Source organism: Fringilla coelebs, assembly GCF_963513975.1.
Source record: "Fringilla coelebs genome assembly, chromosome: 9".
Taxonomy (NCBI): Eukaryota; Metazoa; Chordata; class Aves; order Passeriformes; family Fringillidae; genus Fringilla; species Fringilla coelebs.
Genome location: NC_140067.1, coordinates 27,936,314 through 27,958,270, shown reverse-complemented (window position 1 = coordinate 27,958,270; position 21,957 = coordinate 27,936,314). Strand labels below are relative to the sequence as shown.

At 52.8% G+C, this 21,957-nt stretch overlaps 1 protein-coding gene across 1 annotated transcript; it reads left to right on the top strand.

Moving 5' to 3' along the window:
- Positions 1 to 43: 43 nt before the first annotated feature.
- LOC311156961 (ADAMTS-like protein 2) lies at positions 44 to 20,031 on the top strand (the record flags this gene model as incomplete). Its single annotated transcript, XM_084211305.1, is given in 19 exon segments — positions 44 to 67; positions 70 to 212; positions 6,367 to 6,504; positions 8,587 to 8,662; positions 9,187 to 9,289; positions 9,962 to 10,107; positions 10,327 to 10,450; positions 11,710 to 11,790; positions 12,097 to 12,272; positions 12,529 to 12,952; positions 13,644 to 14,052; positions 14,812 to 14,918; positions 15,101 to 15,230; positions 15,557 to 15,770; positions 16,354 to 16,509; positions 16,888 to 17,058; positions 18,694 to 18,870; positions 19,656 to 19,800; positions 19,913 to 20,031. Coding segments are annotated over 19 exon segments (3,063 nt in total).
- Positions 20,032 to 21,957: the final 1,926 nt, after the last annotated feature.

The window sequence follows — 21,957 nt, the reverse complement described above, 5'->3', positions numbered from 1 at the left end:
GCCCGCCACCCGGCAGGTTGTAAAGTCATTAACTCCCCCAGCCATGCCGGGCCGCGCTCCGCGGGCCCCGCCGCGCCCGCAGCCGCCGCTGGTGGGCCGCCGAACCGCCTCCTCCTCCGCGGCAGCGGCAGCAGCAGCGCGGCATGGCCGCCGCTCCCCGCCGCCTCCTCCTCCTCCTCCTCCTCCGCGCCGCCGCCCCCCTCGGCGATAAGGTAAGCGGCGGCCGCCGAGCCTCCCCCCGCGCCCTCCCTCGCTCGCTCCCTCCTGCCTTCCTCCCCGTCCTCCCTCCCCTCGGGGAGCCGCGGCGGGGCAGGGACGGAGAGGGGTCCGACCCGCGGCCCCTCGCCCTTCCCCGCAGGTTTCAGGTTCCCGTGCTCCGGGAACCCCGCGCTTCCCTCCCGCACTCGTGTGCTGCTCGGCGAGGGGGTTTCGTCGCCTGTCCCCCAGGCTGACCCCGAGGCTTTGCCCGCTTGCCGTGCCTGGCACTAACAAAAGGCTGATGGGGGTGTGAGGATGCACCAAGAGGGTCCCAGCATCACCAGAGGGACCACGGGGGCGCGGCGCCTTTCCTCGCCTGGGGGTTCGCCCGAAGCTGCCCACCACGTTCATCCCTCCCATCCTTCGTCCCTGGCAGACGGTTGGCTCAAGTTTAGGGTTGGAAACAAACAGATTTCTCCCTTCCCTGTCGCCCCCCGCCAGCCCGAGCACGGCTTCAGGCAGCTGCTTTCCCCACTACCATGGGGTGCCTGTCCAGGCATCAAGAGCCCCGCGCTGCCCTCATCTCTTCTCTCCTCCACAAAGGACCCCTCAACCTGGCCCTCCTCCCGTGGCACTTGTTTCACCGCAGCACCGAGACCCCTGTGCCCGTCCCGTCTCCTTCCCGAGGCCCAGCCGGGGTGAATGGCCCCCGTTCCCGTGGCAGGGCCGGCAGAAATCCGTGTTCCCGGCAGAAATCCCGACTTCGCGGGGCGCCGGCAGTGCCCCTGGCTCCACGGGTCACTGCCTGCATTGTGCCTCGGCGCTCCCGTTTCCTCGAGGGGAACCCGGCCGGATTTCTTTGCTGCCTAAGGAATTCTGCTCTGCTAAAGGAAGAGGGTTTTGGGTTGTGTTTCCCACCCCCAGACTCATGGCTGGGATAAAGCAATCCCACGTGAGCCATTTCAGACACAGAGAAGACCAGACACTGCAGATTTACTGGAGATAACTCAGGTTTGAGGAGCAGCAGTGTCTCCTGTTCTGGGGTTTGTCTTAATTTTGATGCTCAAGTGTCTCATCCCCACTTTGTTTTTACCTCCCTGCACATCTGCTGCCTGTTCTGTTTACCCTGAGCTGCAGGGCTAAGTCAGGAGCTTCAGGCAGAGCAAGCCAGGTCAAGCCAGACAGATGTGAAATCCTTCATTCGGGACCGACCAGGATGGACTGCTGCATCAACACGCGTGCACTCCCTGCCCCGGCAGCTGTGTTTGCACAACACCTCAGACAAGGGCATCCCCAGGTGGGAGGAGGGCTCCCCAGGACAAGCACACACCAGCGCTGTGTGCAGCTCTGCCCTGAAGATTCCCTTGCTCCCCAAGTGCACTCTGATCACAGATGATGTGCTGTGAATTGTCCCGGTTGCCGGCACTGATCGTTGTCGGTCTCCAGTGCAAGGCAGCACACAAAATGCCCACTGGGGAACTAACCCGTGGTTCCCCCTGCCCTCCCGTTGTCCATATAAAACATTTTACAAAGACCATCAGAAAACCTCAACCCATAATTTGGACAAGCAACTTCCGAACTAACTTCCTTCCTAACTGCATTCAACGCTTGTGCAAAACCTGGTGATAGACGTGTCTCATGTTTGCTCCCTCCTCTCCCTCCCCAGTTTTCTATCCTTTCTAGCAGCTTGCCCCAGGATAAGAGTTGTCCTGCTTGCAGGGAATGACCTAACTGACTTGGACCCAGTGTTTTGTAATGACGTGCAGCACTTGTCTGTGAACTTTCTGTCATGGCAGGATTATGAACAGAACTTGGTAGTTTCTCCACTGACTTCTGTTCACTGGTTTTCTAATTTGCTTTTCATCTGTGCCTCATTACATGTCCAGATTTTTGTTACTTATCTGCTGCAATTCCACATCGTTTACAAGCTTCCATTTTCCCACAGATTACTGTTCTTCCTGATCCCTTAAAAATTATTCTGCATTGCTTGTTTTACCTCAGATACCTGCCCCTATGAAAAACTCCTCAGATACCTCGTTTCAGCTTTTCTAGAGAAACTTTGGGTTTGTGTCTGCTTCCAGTATTGAATCTCTCACACAGACTATTTAGTCTACACAAACAGCGTAAAACAATGACAGGATGAGAAATAGCTTTATACAAACCCCATTTCTTTTGTGAAACATCGGGGCATAATTGCAACTGCTATTGTTTTTTTTTCTCAGGGCTCTGGTGGAGTGTAGCACCACAGCTTTAGTCAGAGAATGAGATGGGGAACCCAAACCAGGGGCGTTGAACACGGTCTTTCATTCCCGGATAATAATCTGCCATTCATTCCAGGCATTCAGACATCTGAAGCTACTTAGTATTTCACTAAGTGGTGGGGTTTGCTGTAGAGAGAAGCCCTTCAGTGAAGGGATAGTGGAAATTTTTGGTAGAGGACATACAGTTAACAGCCTCAGAAAAGGTCTGGGAAGAATTTATTTCATTTTCAGCTGCTGTTTCGAGTTGTCCTGCGCGCTCAGACAGGGTTGAGCAGAACATTTTACAACAGCTACTGTGCCCTTCAGTGGTGGCCCAGCCCTCAAGGCTGCAGGGAGAGCCTTTTCCCCCAGCTCCTCTATTAAGGAGGCATGTTTGTGGTCTCTCTTCCCAGACAGCTTTTTTTCCAGGAGCCAGGCTCTAATGAATCTCAAGATTAGGCACAACAATAAGCAACACAGGGGACTGGGCCACCGACACGGTAATTGCAGCTATTCCCAGGTCTCTGGGAAACCCAGAGTAACTCTGAGCTGGCCCAGGGCATGACAGAGAGGCAGTGGAGAATTTATTTTATCCCTTTAAACTTCAGAAAGGCCGCCTGGAAATCCGATAGGATGTCAGGCCAGGCCCACCCTTCAGTGCAGGGCTGAAGCATTTTTTGCTTGTGGCAGCCTTTGTTTGGCAGGGGGGAGAGGGGAAGCAGCTGCTGGGCCTTGGCTTGGGCAGAAAGAGCTTTCAGTAGCACTGGCTTGGAGAGTGGAGTTCCTTTGATACTGGCAAGTCTGGGGACAGGCATTTTATCCTGGAAAAGTTCCCTGCAGGTTTGGGTTCCCAGCCCTGCTGCCCCAGTGCGGGGATGGGAGGGCAGCCCTCCCACAGGTGTGCAGGCACAGGAATTCCTTGGTCAGCCTCAGAGAGGAAAAGCTGTAGCTCTGCAACCACCAGGTGCCAAACCGCAGGCACCGCAGGGGAATTCTTGTGGGGAGCACCTGGCTGAGCTGGAATATGGTCTGTCTTTTCTAGGGATGGAAATTCCCATCACCTAAGGAATCGTAGCTGCTTTAGGCAGAGCCCTTGGCCAGAGCCAGCCTTATCAAGGGCTGGACCCATGTGCATCTCCTGTGCTCTGGTGCTTCTAGCCTGCTCCTTTTCCATGATTCTGCAGCAGAGTGCAAATTAGAGCAGCTCCAGCATTTCCCATAACCAGGACAGTGCAAAAGAGTTCAAAATTCAGCCCCTTTTATTTCTCCCTCTGTGAGGAGTAGGTGGGTAGGGGGATTCATTTGTCCAGAATTCACTGTTGGGATTTGTTGAGAGGCTTGGGAAACTGAAGCTAGGAGTTAATCTAATCTGGAGTCTGTTCCACAGTCCTTAATTTATTATCTAGACTTTTGGAAAATGCATATATCTTCAATTAAAAACAAGAACCGTTTGTGTGTTGTGGTCAATGCAGACTTATTTCTGACAATACAATAAATTCAGCAGAGATTGGAACCAGCTGCCCCAGCTCTAAGTACCTGAAGGTCCCACTCCTAGTCCAGGTCTAGGACTCAAATGCAGTCAAGCCATAAGGGACATGGCCAAGGGGACAGCTCAGCATTGTCCTTGCTTACACAAGAAAATAAATGCTCCTAGGGAAGGTCTGGTGAGGGAGCTCGGTCATGGAAAACCTGAGAGCCAAATCAATCTACTTAAAAAGTGATTGATTCCTCCAGCCCAGAGAGGAAGCAGGAGCAGGGATTATGGATATGGGAGAACACATTCTATTAAAAGAACAAATCTTCCTGACCAGCATCTTTCAATAAATCTTCATCCTGTCAGGGAGGTGCAGTGCAGAGATGTGTCCTATCCTATTTCTCACAGAAAGAAGCTCACAAAGGCAGGGATGCTGACCTCCCCCAAACCTCAGCTGTGCCCCCACATCCCTGATTTCCTTGCACCCAGGCAAAGCACCCCAAGAACAGGAACCCTGGAAAGGAGCCTGCAGCTTCTCTCCATTCCAAACACACAAACCCTGCTTTGTATGTGGGGTAGATCAGCAGAGCAGATTATTTCACTTCACCTTCTCCTCCTGCCCCTTCTCACCTGTTGGGATCACAAGATCCTCAGGGCAGCACTACCCTGTAGGTTACAGCTACTCATGTTTTTATCTGCTGTCCAGGCAGTCCATGTGCCTCATGGAAGGGGTAAGGCACCAGCTTTGGGTTTTCCTCCAGCTATGGGAGAATCAATTTTGTGCTGAGCTCTCCACTCAGACACCAGATAAATCACTAGAATGCTCCTTCCTGACAGCTGTGAAGAGCTTTTCCACCCCAGCCTTGAAATATGTGTCACAAAGAAGCATAGGAGTGGTCAGGGCAAGATTTTAGCTGAAAATCCCTTACTATGAGAGACTTTTGGTTTATTTCCTTTGTAAATGTGGAAGCTGCATAGTCAGAATTTCCATTTACAGTCTGATAATACACAGTGAGACAAAAACTCTCATAGGAAATTAGTTAAGATGATAGTTTGGAAGAACAGAAAAAGGTATTTTTGAAAATGTGTCTGTTTCTTTTAATTTCACTTTCCTAATGAGCAGCTCAGCTGCTGGCCACAGCATTTGGTCCCTGTCAGCTCCAGCCAGAACACCGAAGTGCAACAGTTTTGTTATCTTGTTTTTGAAATCAGTTATTGCAGTCACTGGAGAGCCAAGCATCAGGTAGCACAGTGCTTTTTTTTGCAGCAGAGTTGGCCATCAGAAAGAGGCACTATGTGCTTTTCAACCATTTAAGTTACAACTTAAAACCATTTGCATAAAGCAGCTGCATCTCCTCTGCCCAGAGGCTGTTCTGTTGGCAGGCACTGAGGAAACACAAGTTCTCAGGCAGGAATTACTCGACAGAAAGAAGAGCACTCTGGCTTTATTACACCCTGAAAGAGCATAAAAGCCAAGAGACAGCCCAAGCAGTGAGCAGAGCACATTTAGAGATGAGCAAACCGTGCAGAGTTTTCTCTCCCATCCATCAGTTCTGCTTTGCAGAGGGTTGTTTAGAACAGGAGCAACTAAACCCAGCATGTTTTGCTAACAGTAGCACTGATACAACTTCCCTGAGCCCTTGCTTTAAGAAAGCACACTTCACACACACAGAGTGTTAATTTTTGTTCATTAATATTTAAACACTTGGCATTTTAGCTGGATAAATCCCTTCCAGTCACTGTCCTGTGTTAAACTCAGGGCTGCATTCAACACTACTCGTGGCTGTGTTTCACTAAACAGCAGATTAGTTCTTGCACAGGCAAGTTTGCCAAAGTCCCTGGGAGCTTTTAGACCATCAGACACTAAACAGGAAAATACTGCCAGAAAAAAAAAAAAAAAACAACTAAACCACGGAATTGCGTACCTGCTGGGAATTGTGGAGGCACAGCCAGCAGCAGCCTACTGTAAGGACCCTGCTGGGGCCAGAGGAGCTCAGGTCTGCCAAATTTAAAGGTTGAGAACGAGCAAGGTGTGCTGGGAGAGGGAGCATTCCGCCTCTGAACATAGCGGGGCTTGTGGGGAGAGGCTCTGATTCTGAAGCTCTCTTGAAAATTATTGGGGGATGAGGAGCCTGGATCTGAGCTGCTTTAGTCACAAATGGAAGGTTATTCATGGGAATGCAGCTCTGAGGATTGACACCTGTGTACTCCCAGCTTCCCTGCACAGCCAAGAACTGCAGCTCTCCCTCTTCTCTCCTGAGCCAGGTGTGAGCTGTGCTGGGAGTGATGCTAAGTTTTAATTTTGAGATCCTGGTGTGGCCCCACAGGACTCAGACCCTGGCACGTTTGTCCCACTGTTGGGTCTTCAGGAGGCATCCAGGCGACAGGGCAGCTGCCTTTGGTGGTGAAGAGTCAGGTTCTCCAGCTAACAATGCTCTGTTTCTGTCAGGACAGTAGTGAGGCAGCAGATGGAGCTGGCACCTGGGATGAAGAAGTCACCAAGTGGTGGGGAGAGTGGAGCTCCTGGTCCACCTGCTCCCGGTCCTGCGGAGGGGGAGTCACGTCCCGGGAGAGGCACTGCCTGAGACAGAGGTGAGCTGTGGCCAGCCTGAGCCTGTGGCCAGGGCAGTGGGGTGCCCCAGAGCTGTGTTTTGGGGCTGAACCTCCTGGGTTTGCAGGGTCAGCCATTCCCTCATCTGTGGCCTCTGAGAAAGGAAGGCAGCTGTTGTGTGTGGGCAGTGGTGACAGCAGAAGCACGCTGCAGCGGGCAGGTGACAGGTTCCCTGAACATAGCACCCACTCAGCTTGACTTGTCTGATGGGGAGCAAGGGGTTGGTCCTCTCTTGGAGTCCTGCAGAGGACAGGGTTATGGGCTGGCCCTGTTCCTCTTCTCCTTTCCTCACAAACCTTCACTGCCATGGCTGCTCTGACCAGCCCAGCCCTGATTTGTGGCCAGTTCCTGTGCTCAGGATGGATGTGGGCACATACTGCCAGACACCTTATGGGGACTTGATTTACTCCTGGCAGCAGCCAGCTCAGCCACATCTCAGCAGTTTCCTCTCTTTATTCCCTGCAGAACTGGCAAGTTTTTTCCCCTCTGTCATTTATCTGGCTGTCACCTGACAGCATCTGCATTTGTCCCTACAGCTGTAACGGTGCTGGGATCAGCGGGATTGGGTTTGTGGGAGTGGGGAGAGCAGGGAACTACAGCTGCCTCAGCCTCTGCTGTCCTCTCTGGGCTACCTTGACACCAATTCCCCCTCATCCTCCAGCACCTCTGTACCCTGCTGCCCCGGGCTGGTGGGCTGTTAATGAGAGCAGGCACCCTGCAGCACAGCCAGCTTTCCCTTCTGCGTGAATGCACTCCTGAGCCGAGCGAGCTCAGAGCAGGGCCCCAGCCTGCCCTCCTTCCTGCAGCAGAAAACTTCTTTTTGGTGAGCTGGCTGACAGCATGGTGGAGGTCCAGATGTGCTGCAGGACCTTCCCTCTGGATGTCTCTGCTGCTGCTCCTCCTCCTCTCCAGCAGCCTGGGAAAGCAGTGGGAAGGGAGGGAGCCTGGGGCAGTCCTGCACCCCTACAGCCAGAGCTGCCCTTCTGCCCTTTGCCTGCTTCTAGAAGAGAGATTTTTCTCTCCATTTGATGCCAGCTCTATCTTTGACTGCACAGCCAGGGAGGGAAGAGTTTGCTGTGGTGTTTTAGTCCAGGGATCAAATCTGAATTTAAAAAAAGAAGAGAAATCCCAGCCCAAAGGTTTTTGCAGCTTTAAGGTGAATGGCTTAAGTGTGAGCCAGGTATGGCCATGAAACAATTTCTGTCTGAGTCTGCACGAAACCTCTGCTTCTGAAAGGCATGGTACTTCTGAAGTCTTCCTGCAAATTTAGGCTCTGCCTGTGTGATGTAAAGCATTGCACTGGAGGGACAGCTGCTGTACCTCCAGCCAGGCCAGCCTGAATGTGCTTATGGTGATCTTGTATCCTCAGTTCTCAGTGCTGTTAACACATTGTCTGCTGCAGATCTTTACACATTGCCTAAATTATTTTGCATATCGTTACTGCATTGCCTTAACCTGTGCTCTCAGCCACTCTCCATATATCTGCACAGCTTTCAAGAATTAATTCTGTCTTTGCATCAGCCCAGTATCTCCTGGAGGGCTCACGCTGGCCAGAGTGAAAGATTCAAGTGTTGAGAAATTCCTATGGTTTTGGCTCATCACCTGTACCAAGCCTTCTCTAATAATCTGTTGGGGTGGCCAGTCCCCCTGACAGGCACCATCTCTCTGCCTATTGCACAGTGGATTCTGAAATCACCTCCCCAGTCACTGCAAGTCCTGGGCACGTCCTTAGGAATGATGGACCATCAGGTTCTATTGTCTATTGGTCACATCAGCCCTTCTGGAGCTCAGAGGTGAAGGGACACAGGGGTGCCAATGCTGCAATTGCTCCCTGTCTGCTCAACCTACCCCAAAACAAGACCAGCCTAAAATCACAGCCCACCTAAAAGCACTGAAGATGTGTTTCAGAGGAGATGTTGGCCAGTCTAGATCCAGAAAGCTCTGCTCTGGTGAAACACTTGCCTTGTTCCTCCCACTTAAGTCAGGCATGACTCCTGTGTCATCCTCAGTACCTGGGTACTTCATAGACCTCCAGCTCATGTCTGGAAACTTCTGCTTTTCAGGCTCCAGATGCCTCAGGGAACAAATAGCACCATGTGTGTTGGTCAAGCCAAGCACTACCAACTGTGCCAGCAGCAGGTGAGAACCACTTCCAGTTCTGCCTGGTCCTTGCTGGAGGGTGTGGGACTCAGGGGGTCCTACTTGGAGCTGCAAAATCACCAGCACTGGGGGTGGGATTGGTCCCTCAGAGGATGGAGAAAAGAGGTATGATCCTCTCCTGGGGAGGTGCACGGTGTGCCTTTGGGGATGTGGAAGATGGGCTCTGTTCTTTGGGACTGGGTGATGGGACAAAAGGATGTAAAAGCACATTTGTTGTGGGGTGAGGGGAGGGATTAAGTTTTTCCAGTGTGCTTTTCCTGTTGCTGCTTTTCCCATTGCTGGAAGGAATTTTTGCAGGGCTGTTAAATGCGGCTGTTTGAAAGGCCCTTGGCAATGAAGGCCTGGCCTTTCTGCCTCTCTTAGGGGACCTCCAAGTCCATCACCAATTCCTTCCAGGGTGGACAGGGCATTTTCATCCTGCAAGGATGGAGCAGGGACAAGCAGCTGTCACAAGAATGGCTGTGAGATAGGGAGCTTTTTGATTGCATTTATTCCCTCCACAGCCCTGCCCAGCCAACACAGCAAGCTTCAAGCAGCAGCAGTGCTCCAGCTTCAATGCCAAAGCCTTTGGGAAGCACTATTACCACTGGATGCCACTCTATCCAGGTGGGTTTTCACAACCTCATACCAGGGGTGAGGGTCAGAAAACAGCCACAGAATCTCCTTGGGCACAGAAAAGTAAAGTCCTAGGGGACAACAGATGGATGCTCCTGGCTGCTCTGGGCTGCTCTGAACAGGATGCTCATCCTTTTCCTACACAGTGACTTCACATGGGTGTCCAGTTGTCCCTTAAGGCCCAGACTGAGTTAGATATTACCCTGTTTCTGGACTCACCTGTTTTTCCATTAGCTGCCAAGGGGACATGGAACATCTGCACCTGCAGCTGCTCAGGTGGACAGGGCAGAGCTGGCCACTATTCCACACAGTCAGTGCCCCTCTTACAGCCCTTTTTTTACTCTGGTGCATTTATGTGCAGGCTGGGATCTGCTGATGCACATTCCCATGTTGGGCACAGCGATGGCACTACAAGGGCATGGCAAGGAAGAGGGTTTGCCAGCAGGAATTATTTCTGTTTGGCACAGTCCCCAGTGCAGCCTCACGCCGTGACCCCTTCCTTCCCTGCTGTAAAATCTGTGGCCTTGGGGCGTCATTGCGAGTGGCAGGAACATCCAGGGTGACATCAAACCATCAGCAGGGACAAGGGGAAGGTCCCCCTCCTTGCTGCCCATCTCTGGGCACCTTGAGCTGCCTGGTGACCCTGTGCCTCTGTCCCTGCAGATGACTACACCAGTATCTCCAACAAGCCGTGTGACCTCCAGTGCACCACCCGCAGTGGAGAGAGGCAGCTGATGGCCCGAGCACAGGATGGCACCTCCTGCAAGGACAGGACCTACCAAGGGGTCTGCATCAATGGGAAGTGTGAGGTGAGGCCCTGGCAGGAAGCAATAGAGAAATTGGGATTTTACTTGCTTGGCTGGACCTTCTGGTCATCACAAAGCCAAGGGGAATTGAAACAGAGGCCTCGCCTTGGATTCATTCATTACTACCCCCCAGAACCTCCCTGAAAGAGCACACAGGGAAAGACCCTGCCCCTGTGGAGATAAGCTGGCCCAGGAAACCCTCTGTTGTTTTGTCCTTTGCAGCCAGTTGGGTGCGATGGGAGCCTGTACTCGCCCCGGACCATGGACAGATGCAGGGTGTGTGGAGGGGACGGCAGCACTTGCCACCGTGTCTCGGGCACCTTCCGAAAGGCAATCTCACAGATAGGTACTCCCTGCTACCAGTCTGGAGACTTCACCTGCTACTTCTCACCATCAGCTGGCATGGAGGGGGACTGGCTTGAACGTGGGTAGGAGCTTTCCCAGCTGCTTGGTGGAAAAAGTTGAGGAGTGCCACCACCCCTGCCCAAATGCCTGTGTTTTGTCCTTCTCACTTAATCATCAGAGGAGATTGGTTTAATGTGCTCTATATTAGGCTGGTAAGGTTTCCCTTCACCTGTTTAGAATAGGAAGTAGCTGGGGATCTATTTGTTCCTATTGATTTTGGCATCTTGCCCACCTCAGATAATGTGAAGAGATCAATGCATCTTCTTTTATTTGTGCTACGTGTTCATCTGAAACTTCAGCTACGATGAGGGTCTCAGCATTTTTTCAACCTGCATTTAATCTCCTGCTTTCTCCAGTCCTGTGGCTGGCACAGCTGAGGGACATACCTCTCTGAAATTGGGCTGAGGTTCCCTGCAGCCTGGTGGCCCTGTCCTCCAACCACAGGAGGAATGGACTGCGGTGTGCTCATAAGTAATTAATGAACGGTGGTTTGAGGATGTTTTGGAGCAACATTTCACACTGATGTTGTTTCACTAGTTTGCCTCACTCCCTACAAACAGCAGCCTAGGAAAGCACTCAGGCCCCTGTCCAGGACAGGAGTAATGGTCTTACCCCCTGTAGCAGTATGGGTACAGTTTTGGGCTCCCATTCCAGCCCTCGTAATATCTTACAGAACAGACAGGACCTGTGTTTCCAGCGGGAAACACAAACTGCCAAACCATGAAACTTTAAAAGCCTCTGATTTCCTCTCCCTTTAAAGGTCAATTTTTACGTTACTCCTGAGACAAATTCCATGGAGTCAGGAGCTGAGGGGACCTATGCTCTTTTTCCACCCTCTGTTCAGCATCAGCCCTGATCACTCCTAAGCTTTTTTTCTGTGCTCTTGCCAGAAAGAGTGTGAAAGCACATTCATCCACACCCCCAAAGCCAGACTGCTTCCTTGTGCAGCTTCTTCCCGACTCCAACCCCAGCAGTGCTCAGACTGACATCCGAAATGGTGATCTGTTAATGGGATTTCGGAGGAGATCTGGGATGAGAGCTCACAGACTGGTGCAATGTGCATTTAGGTCCTTGGCACCCTGCTCCTGAAGGGCAGTGCTGCCTCCCTACAAACACATTTGTCCCATGAGCTGCTCTCCCCACCCAGACCTTTCTATTCTGCCCTGGGGGGGTCTCCTCACGCTCTGTTCTGTTCCTCAGGTTATGTGTTCATCACCAACATCCCTGCTGGTGCCACAGACATCCTCATCATTGAGCGCAGGAAAACAGAAAACATCCTGGGTGAGCAGAGGAGCTGGATGGGTGTGGAGACCCCAGTGCAGCTGCCTGGGAGCTGGGAGGAGGCTCTCTGAACTCCCACCTGTGCTGTGAGAGAGCTACTGAGAGCCATTTCCTCCAGGGTAGCTACATGGGTGCTTCACCTCGCCAAAAACCGAGGCTAGGAGAGACATTTGGAACTCAAGTTTGCTATGGGCAGGGCCTGGGGTTCTGTTTCTGCTGCGCTTTCCTCATTTGTGGGCTCTTTGCTCTCCTCAGTGCCAGAGCTCTGCAGAATGTCCCATTTGTCTGTTTTCTCTCTCTTTGAAGCACTTGCTGATGAATCTGGACATTTCTTCTTCAACGGCAACTCTGCCATTGACAACCCTCAGAACTTCAGGGTGGCCGGCACCGTCTTCAAGTACCGGCGGCCCCCGAGCCTGAACTCGGATGGGCTGGAGTATATCATAGCTCATGGGCCCACTAACCAGTCTCTGAATGCCATGGTATGTGGGGAACCAGCTTTAGGCTCTCCTGTCTGGCCTGCCTCCCTCAGATAACAGGAATATAACCTGGTTGCCAAACCTGGGTGTAGGTGGGTTGAGGAAGCCAGACAGGTGGGTGGGGGCTTTCCTTTTGGATTTATGAGGATGCTGTCTCCTCTTAACAACCATCACCAAATAGATGTGGCTAGAAAAGGCTTTTGGGAAATTCATACCCTTAATTAAAAGCAGTTTTGTTTTCTTTCCCCGTTTCCCCCAGTACTATAACTTCAATGGGAAAATGCCTCACGTAACTTACGACTACACCGTGCCACGGACACCGCCCCTCCAAACTGCAGCCCCTGCTCTTGCCAGGCCTCTCTATCACCACCTACCAGTGACCAGCCAGAGCCATCCCATTCCAGCCAACTCCAGAGCTGCCCAGACAGACTTCAATGCCACGTGGCTCTCCCTGTCACCAGATGACACCAGTGAACAACTTCCTCTAAGGGAAGGGCAAGAAGATTTAGACTTTGGTCCCCCGCACTTCTTCCAGACCAACACTACCAGTCAGACCCAGGACTGGGGCTGGGAACAAAGTGAAGAGAAGTACGACTTTCAGATCAGACAGGTCTACCATGCAAACACAGCAGGAGAGGAAGAGGAGGAGGAAGCAGCAGCGGTTGGTGGAGAAGCAGAGTTGGGTTGGTTGCTTTGTTTTTCCTTCCCCCATTTTATTGACTGGAAGCAGACATTCTGCAGTGATTCTTGAAATCTGAGGTGGCTTTAGCATCAGGGTGAAACAGGAGGGAAGGATGGTAAATAGTGGGGTGGAGATTATCAGGGAGCAGCAAAGGCCAGCAGCTCTATGAGGGAAGGGGAGGCTGCGAGAGGGAGGCCATAGTGAGGAGGTGTTAGGTCATAGGTTGGACTTGATGATCTCAAAGGTCTTTTCCAATCTGGTTCATTCTGTGGTTCTGTGATCCTGTAACACAAGTTAGGCAGGGCACTCACTCGGGGCCTGAGCATGGCAGGCAGGGCCGTGACAGCAACAGGGCCTGGCAACAGTCCAGTGATCATCAGGGGACAGCAAGGGGACAAGTCAAATGTCCAACCCGAGGTTGATCTGGGAGAACCATACAACAATTCAGGAGCAAAGAACACGTGCAACACTGTGCAGCCCAGGACTGAAGGCCCAGATTGGAGCTTAAATAGGGCTCCAGAGTAGTGGGCGGACAGAGTGAGGGCTTGGCCAGAGTAATTAAAGCCTGCTGATGTTCCCTGGTAGAAATCTTTGATTTTTAGGCTGAACACGGAATGATTTTTGCCTTGTTAAATGCCACACGCTGAAATACAAGCCATCCCATATAGTTAAAGCTTGTATCTTAATTCCAGCTCTCAGATTCAACCAAATCTCCATCAGCACAGCCATGCCCTACAGCATGAGGAGACCCGAGCTGTCGGAGAAGAGCCGTGGGACGTCCTCCAGGCTCCGTCTCTTCAGGCGCCTCTGTCAGCGAGACCCCCACAACGATGCCTTCTGCAGGGAGCTGCAGCCCCTGGCAGCCAGGCTGGTCCCCAGGAACTCCACAGCCAGACTCTGGCCCCACTGGCCCCAGGGCCTCCACAGAGCCCTGGCTCGCAAGAACTCGCTGGAGGGCTTGAAGGTGGAGGTGTTTGCTGGGAGTCAGGGGGAAGCAGCCAACTACAGCACGATGGCATCTGCGCAGAGCCCTCTGCTCGGGGCCAGCCCGACTGCCAACAGCAGCCAGGCAGAGCCTCTGCGAGCCCCTGGCACTGAAAGGTGGCACCTGATTTTCCAGCATGGTTGGCTGGGGAGGGAGGGCCGAGCCAGTCCCCTGCTGTCCTTGATGTCCCCATTCACCAGTGTCTATCCATGGAAGCTGCTGTAGGTGTTTCCTCCAAGGACTGATTGTTACGACTGGCCTGACATGGAGCTCCTGGAATATATTTCAGGTCCATTTAAATGGTGCTGAAGGACCTGGTGTGACTGTAAACAAGGCCAGGAATCCATGTCACATATACACATAAGGCATATCACATATACACATATACCATCCTGTCATACCCTCCCTGTCCCATTCCTCCAGGCACATAAGCTTCTGAAGCATCTATAAACATCTGGTGGGAGACTTGAGGACCAGCTTTTAAATATTTCTGGCAAGCCACATATGAACTCTCCCCACCACATTATATGATATGAGAGGGACCTTGCTTGAGCTTCCCTTTCCAACTCAAATAATGCCTCAAGGTGAGGTACAAGCTGAGGCTGAGGACACCCCCGTGGTTGGCAAACCATGATATATATACACGAGACTCACTATGAATGATGCTTCCTCCTTGCTAGTTGAATTCGGGAGGTGGATCAAGGCTTTGCACTGTCTGTTCATCAGCGGTCTGCCTTGCCCAAGGTGGGGGAAATGGAAAGCAGAAACATTGGCTTTCTCTCCATCTTCAAAGACAGCAAGGAGGAATTTCCCTATATTGCATGTTTGCAGCTAATTTTTTCATTTTTAGCTCACACCACCTCCTTTTTCCACAGCAATGAGTTTGATGTGAGCCCCATGGGCCACGACGACATCAGCTTGGCTGACATGTATCGGTGGAAAGTCTCAGCTTATGCCCCCTGCAGTTCCACCTGCACTTCAGGTAGGTTTGGCTTCAGGTGACTGATCACGTGAGGTCCTTTTGGGCTGTTGAGGGAGAGAATCCTGCTATTTCTTTATATGACAGGGAGAGTTTCAGATGCAGTGAGCACTCCAGCTGTTTAATGCTGGTGGGAGGAGGCTCTTGGCTCTGATGGAGCACGGCTGAGGGTGTTGCTGGCCCAGCAGGTATCAGCACCTCCTATGCCATGTGCGTGCGCTATGATGGAGTGGAAGTGGATGAATCCTACTGTGATGCCCTGACCCGACCAGAACCTACCCACGAATTTTGCACAGGGAGAGACTGCCAGCCTAGGTGAGTGGAAGTGACATCAGCTGTCCACAGGGAGATATCTTTCTAAGGATCATTTTCTGCTCAAGGCATACAGCCATTTTTGGGCTGAAAGGTATTCTTAAATTAAGAAGACCTCATATCCCCTTGTAAGCAAAAAGAGGGGAAGAATCTGGGACCCAAATTGCCAGCTAAAGGGCAGAACCACATTTACTCAGATGTGATGAGCAGAGCCACAGCAGCAGCTGCTGGGTGAGGGAGCCCTGGGTGTGCAGCCCTGTGTTTCTGCCACCCCATGCCCCCGGTCCCCCTTACCTGGGTGTTCCTTTGTGCTTTCTCTGCTCGTGGAGGTGGGAGACCAGCCGGTGGAGCGAGTGCTCCCGGACCTGCGGCGAGGGCTCCCAGTACCGCACCGTGCGCTGCTGGAAGATGCTGGCGCCGGGCTTTGACAGCTCCGTCTACGATGACCTCTGCGAGGCAGCGGGGCTGGCCAGGCCCATGGAGAGGAAAGCCTGCAAGAACAAGGCCTGTGGGCCCCAGTGGGAGCTCTCCGAGTGGTCCGAGGTAGGCTTTGCTCCCAGAGCTGAGCAGCCAGGGCTGGGGGAGGCCTGGAGGAAGGTGGCTGGCAGGTGTTGGGTGCTGAAGAAGCCCCTGGCCAACTGCACCCTGGGGAAACAAGGAGTGTCTTTATCTGTGGCCGCCCTGTTCTAGCACTGCTTAGCAGCCAAAGCCCACTGCAAAACGTTTTTTCTAAGGTCACTTCTAAAGTGGGACAGTGACCAAGTGAAAGCCCTGCCAGCAAGAAGCTTCCTCTTCTGGAGGATCCAAACTGAGGGGCAATTGGGAAACAGTACCATGGAGATATAAAAAAACTAAAAGCCCATTGCAGTCCCTTTGACTCACTGCTCTGCTTGTAGCCCAGTGACTTTGAACAGCAGTTTAAGCATCAGCACATTGATGCATTGAAGCTCTAGGTCCCAAAAGAAATGAGCAGCAAAGGTAGAGGTAGACACACCTTTTTCCATCCCGGCTGGAGCCCTTCCCCTCCCTCCTGGAGCAGCAGGAGGAAATCAGGAGGCGGCACAGCCGCTTCCCCAGTTTGTTCTGTGCTCTGAGTGCCGGAGCTGACTCGCTGTGGCCCTTGCAGTGCTCGGCACGGTGCGGCATGGCGGGGACGATGAAGCGCGAGGTGCGCTGCTCCGTGGAAGCGCCGCTGTGCGACGAGTCCCGCAAGCCCAGCAGCGAGAGGGAGTGCACGGGCCCGCCCTGCGACCGCCGCTGGACCGCCTCCGACTGGGGCCCCGTGAGTCCAGGCGTGCTGCGCCTCTGGCACCCAGCGCCGGGCTGGAGGGTGGGAGCGGCTGGGCAGATCTGCTGCAGATAGATGTCTGTCGGCTCACTTCGGGCAGAGCCAAGCTACAGAAACTAAAATAACCCCTGGTTTTGGCTCTCCTTGCTGTATATTTTGATTAAGTGTGAGCTGAGCTCTAGTCAATAATCTGGGAAGCTCACAGCACCTGGAGAATAGAAGCCCCTGACTAAATGAACCTCTAAAGCCCCTTGGGATCCAGTGCAACAGTCCCAGTGTCAGGGTTGGACTCTGGACTCTACTGGCACCACCACCCCTGACCTGTCCAATTCTCTGCTTTCTGATGTGTCTAAATGCCTTCTGCTCTCCAAGTGCTCAGGTTCGTGTGGCGAGGGGCGCATGAGCCGCTTCATCGCGTGTCGCAACCTGGAGGGCAAGGTGATCTCCAGCTCGCAGTGTGACCCGGCCACCAAGCCCCTGGCTGTCCACCCGTGTGGAGACAAGAACTGCCCCGCACACTGGGTGGAGCAGGAGTGGGAGCAGGTAAAGCCCAGCCCAGCCCTGTGTCCTCAGAGCTCCTTTTCACCCCATATCCCACAGGATGTGGTGGGAGCTTGGTTCCCTTGGCAGGGCACAGTTGTACAGCGTGACCTCCAGACATGGATCTGTATCCTTGCCCCAGGTCCTTTGAGAAAGGGGGAAGGAGTAGTGAATATCCCAGCTTGTCCCTGCCGTACCCCATAAAAACCCCAAAGTTTGTGGCATTTGCTGCCTTCCCAAGGAGCTCCACGGGAGGGCAGCAATACTTTGAGGAAACTGCTCTCCCCCCGGCTCCTCAGCAGAGCCGTGTTCACTCACCCCCACAGAGGACACGAGTTTCACACCAGTAAAGAGAAAGTCTGAACAAAACCGGCTTCATCTCTGATAAGTCACAGCCAAAGGTAAACCTGAGCTACAGCCCAGATCCCCGTGCTGGAAGTCACATCCAGACCATAAAAGTATATTTGCTTCAGGGATTACTATCCAGTGAATGTGGTCCAGGTACTCTGTTCCACCCAACACTCAGTCTCTGCACATTTTTTTACTCTCTTTCTGTTGCTCAAGGCCAGAAGACTTTATGCTTTGCCATACATGCTGATCCAAATCCCAGAATACCCAAAGAAACACATTGAGTCAGTTGTGAGGCTTGGGCTTTTTCTTTGAAGTCTTGAGCAAAGCAGGGATCCATATAGCACTAAGGAAGAAGGTTTCTAGGAAATAAGGGAAGCAGCCAAACCCTCTTCCCTCCAATCATGGCTAAGCCTCTCTTCTCACTTTGCTCCCTTTATAGCTGCTGACTGCATTCAGCTAGGCCTCCTCCAGCACCAGTAACAAGCACGGGCTGGTTAAACCTGGCTGTTCTGTAGCCCTCCATGTGGGTCACACACAGTCATGAAGCACCATTTTCAGCTGTGACCTGGCTGTGAAACTTGTCAGAGCTTTGACAGGCCAGCTGAGCTCCCCACCTCTGCCTATGCCAGCTTCTTTGCTGTGTTCTCTCCACTGATGAGTTCTGAGTTTTCAGGATGACTAAGGGCGGATGCAATCCAGTTGTGCTGGCCCTACTGTGGTGAAAAAAAGACTCAAAGCAGTGAAATCTCAAATTGGCAACTGCCTGCATGGGCATCAGGGAGCAGATCCTGCCTCCTGCTGCTTTTCCTGCTGGTGTCCTGAGGGAGAGAACTCTCCCAGCTCAGCCTGCATAACTCTGGGTTCAGCAGTGTGTGTCTGTGCACATCACCTGCACTGCACCACTTGGGTCCCCTTGGGCCCACAGAAAGCCTGGCAGGACTCCAAGATGCAGATTGCTACATGCATTTGCTATCTGGATTTTCAGAACAGAGCTACACATAAAATAAGACAGGAACAGCCTCTTGCAGTCTTAGCTTGGCTGCTCCAGGTGCCCTGTGGTAGCTGCTCTCGAGGCCAGCCAAGGTGAACTCAGCTGAACACTAATTACCAGCATCTGTCCCTGCTCCCTGGGAAATCTGGAGACATTCCCTGCTCCTGTGGCCTGGGCAGCACTTCCCTCTGTTAGACTGGTGTTAGCACAGGCATTAAGCCTTCCTTCTGAGCAGAATGCCCTCTTGCCTGAAGCTGGAGCATCATTTGTCACCAGGCTGCTCTGTTCCCTCGCAGTGTGACGCCAGCTGTGGGCGAGGGGTGAAGACCCGGCTGGTGCTGTGCGTGGGCCTGGAGAACGGGCTGTACAGGGAGTACCCTGAGAAACGCTGTGAGACCTCTCCAAAGCCTGAGGAACAAGCTGTCTGCTTCAGGAGGCCGTGTTCTACGTGGTTCACCACCTCCTGGTCCCAGGTAGGGCTGGGGGTGGTGGGGAAGGGGCAGGGGAGGCTCCGTAGCCCTGGTTGGTGGAGCAGGACCTGTGCTGAGGCTCTCTGGCAGCCTGCTCAGCCAAGGATTTGCCAAGTCTGGATGGGACCCCAAGTTCTGCTCTCCCAAGGGTCTGCCAGGTCTCAATGGGACCCCAAGTTCTGCTCTCCCAAGGGTCTGCCAGGTCTCAATGGGACCCCAAGTTCTGCTTTTCTGCAGAACAGGCAGCAGGATGAGAGACTGGCACATGCAGGCTGGACAACATCTTGGAGCATGGGGGTTATTGCCTCAAGAAGATCATGCACCACACTCCAAGCATGCAGGATAAAGCTGTGTCTGCTCTACTGCCAGAAGCCTCCACTGCCAGTTTTGTCTTTCCCTCTTTCCCTTAATAGTAACTGGTGAACATTTTGGGTATGGAAAGACTGGGGAGCTGTGTCTGGCTTATAGCAGCCACTTTCTCCATTTTCTCCATTTTCTGTCACAGCATCAATACTCCAAACAAAAATAGTTCTGAGCTGGAGCAAAGAGATGAAAAGCAAACTCTCCCTTGCTCTGCCCCAACCCCAACTCAGGGATGCTTTCCTCCAGCAAAAAAAAAAAAAAAGGGAGAGCAAGTTTGAGATGAGTGTGGCATTTGGCCCAAACCTCCTCAAGACCATGGATCCAAAGCAGAGACTAGGAGACCTCAGTAGAGCATAGAACCTGGGAGCTGTAGAAAAACAGAAAATGCCTCTCATGCTCTCTCTGCTGTTTCTTGACCCTGACAGTGCAGCAAGACGTGTGGTGCTGGCGTGCGACTGCGGGAGGTGAAGTGCTACCAGGGGGAAGCACTGGCTCAGGGCTGTGACCCCTCTGCCAAGCCAGAGGCCAGGCAGGCGTGCCAACTCCAGCCGTGCCCCACAGAGGCACCAGGTACACCTGGGAGGGCAGGGAGGTGGAGGAACCCTCGGCCTGGTCCGTGATGTCCATGCTGGGGAAGCACATCTCCTTTGTAATCCCTTCTGTGTGCGCTTCTGCTCCCCAGAAGATGCCTGTGAAGACAAAGCGACGGCCAACTGCGTGCTGGTGCTGAAGGTGAAGCTGTGCTCACACTGGTACTACAGGAAGGCCTGCTGCTGGTCCTGTCGCCTCAAGTCATCCTGAGCGCTGCCAGGCTCTACTTTCCTTCCAAGTTCAGGGGCAGCAGCCCCCTCAACCCAGACTTTCCACTTGAAGCCACCCCAATTGGCCTGGCTGTGGAGCCAATCCCTGTAGAGCAGCCTGCTCAGCAAGGAAGGATTTTTATAATTTAGTCATCACTGTTCCCTCTCCACCGAGAGGGTTTTACACAAGACAAACCATCAGTGCCTAGAAAGCTACTGAGGAGTGAGTTGGGAGAGCCTGTCCCTGCTGTCACTGTCTCCGAGGGTGCGGAGGCCAGCCTGCGTCAGGGCAGGGACAGCAGCATCCCTCTGCTCTGCCCTGCAGGCTTCCCACTACCAGGGCAACTGCCAAAACACACCGAAAAATTGTGTCACAATAAAGAGATACACTATAAAACTGTGGATTTGGGATGCATGTGCCTAGGCCAGGGCCAAGGGAGGAGCAGGGGACACAAGAGGAGCAAAAGCAGGAGCAGGAAGGGTGGGGAGGAAAAATCCTTGCACCAGTAGAGCTTCCAGGCAGCACTGGATAAAGCCCTTTTGGTGTTGCCTGCCAAAAGAACAGAAACCACTCCTGGTTTGTATTTCAAAGTCCTCATTTATTTCTGACATTAAATTTGGACCCATAGCTGAGCAACAAAGACACAGAGTAGTAACAGGAGGAATCTGAAGTGGAAAAAAACCTGGGATCCCTGCCCCTACCCCATCCTGTTCTTCCACCAGCTCCCAAACCCTCTAATTCTCAGCTGCATCCCCCGTGTTTTCAGCCCTTCCAGACTCACCCATTTCCCTGTAACCATGCCAGACCCAGGGTGTGTGTTGGCTGCAAGGCCAACCCTCATCTTGGCCATCTGGCTGCTCTGGAACTGCCTCCCCAGCCTTGGCGCCTCGTTAGCCCACGACAGGTCACGCTTAATTTGCTTGTGACGGAGATGACAATGGAGTGGCCTTCCTTCAACCACAAGGGTGACCCCCAGAAGTGTGTTACTCCCACCCTCTGGAGGCCATGGCGCTGCCATGGTGGTGGAAAGGCTTTCTGTGTGCCAAGAGGTAGAGTTGGATGCCGGGAGCCGCCGTGTCCGTGTGCTGGCTCTGCGCCTGCCATGGGGACGGCATCACGGGGCCGTCTGGCAGAGACCACGCTGGGACACATTAACTTCTCCTGGCTCCCAGCACGGTGAGACCTAGCTGAGCAGATGCTCTAGTGGGAAAGAACGGGATTTATCAAGTTAGCCAAGATTTTCTTCCAGTTACAGACCATGTTTTCAGGGAGGAGAACTGGCTGGATACGAGGCAGGAGGAGCTATGGACTATTGACCAGCGGAATCCAGAGAGCTTTGCTGCTGGTAACGTTCATCTTCCCTCCTGCCTGCCCTTAATGTGAGAGGACATTAAAACCTGCTATCACTATTTGGAGAATGGAAAGAGACTCTAAAAGCAATGCAGCCAGACCAAGTCTCCAGATAATGGAAATACAATGTCTTTTTGGGCTGGAGGTGGGGGAGATGGTGCATAACATTTGCTCAGAAGTGTGTGTAAAACGCAGGCTGGGGCAGTGTGTTTGGTTACAAGGATCATCACCATGTTTTGGGATGTTTTGGCTCCTTTCTTCAGAGAAGTGTCAAGGCGGGGGCAGGTCCAGTGTGTACATCAGCCTTTTGCCTGGTAACGTGGACATTTCAGGCTGGTGCACTGTGTGCCTCTGTGCTGAGACCTACTTTTTCTGTGTGTGAGTGGGGAGGTCAAGTCCAAATCCTTCTGTGAGCAGTGGGATGATTTCCAAATCGCAGTGGTGAAAATAAAATCCCACCACTCACATTTCTGAGCAGTCCTACCCTATATTGCAAAGGCATGGCAAGGGTTTCCTGCCATTGCCTCCAACAGCATCTGCAGGGATCATTGCTGTCCCCATCCGTCCTCCCTGCCG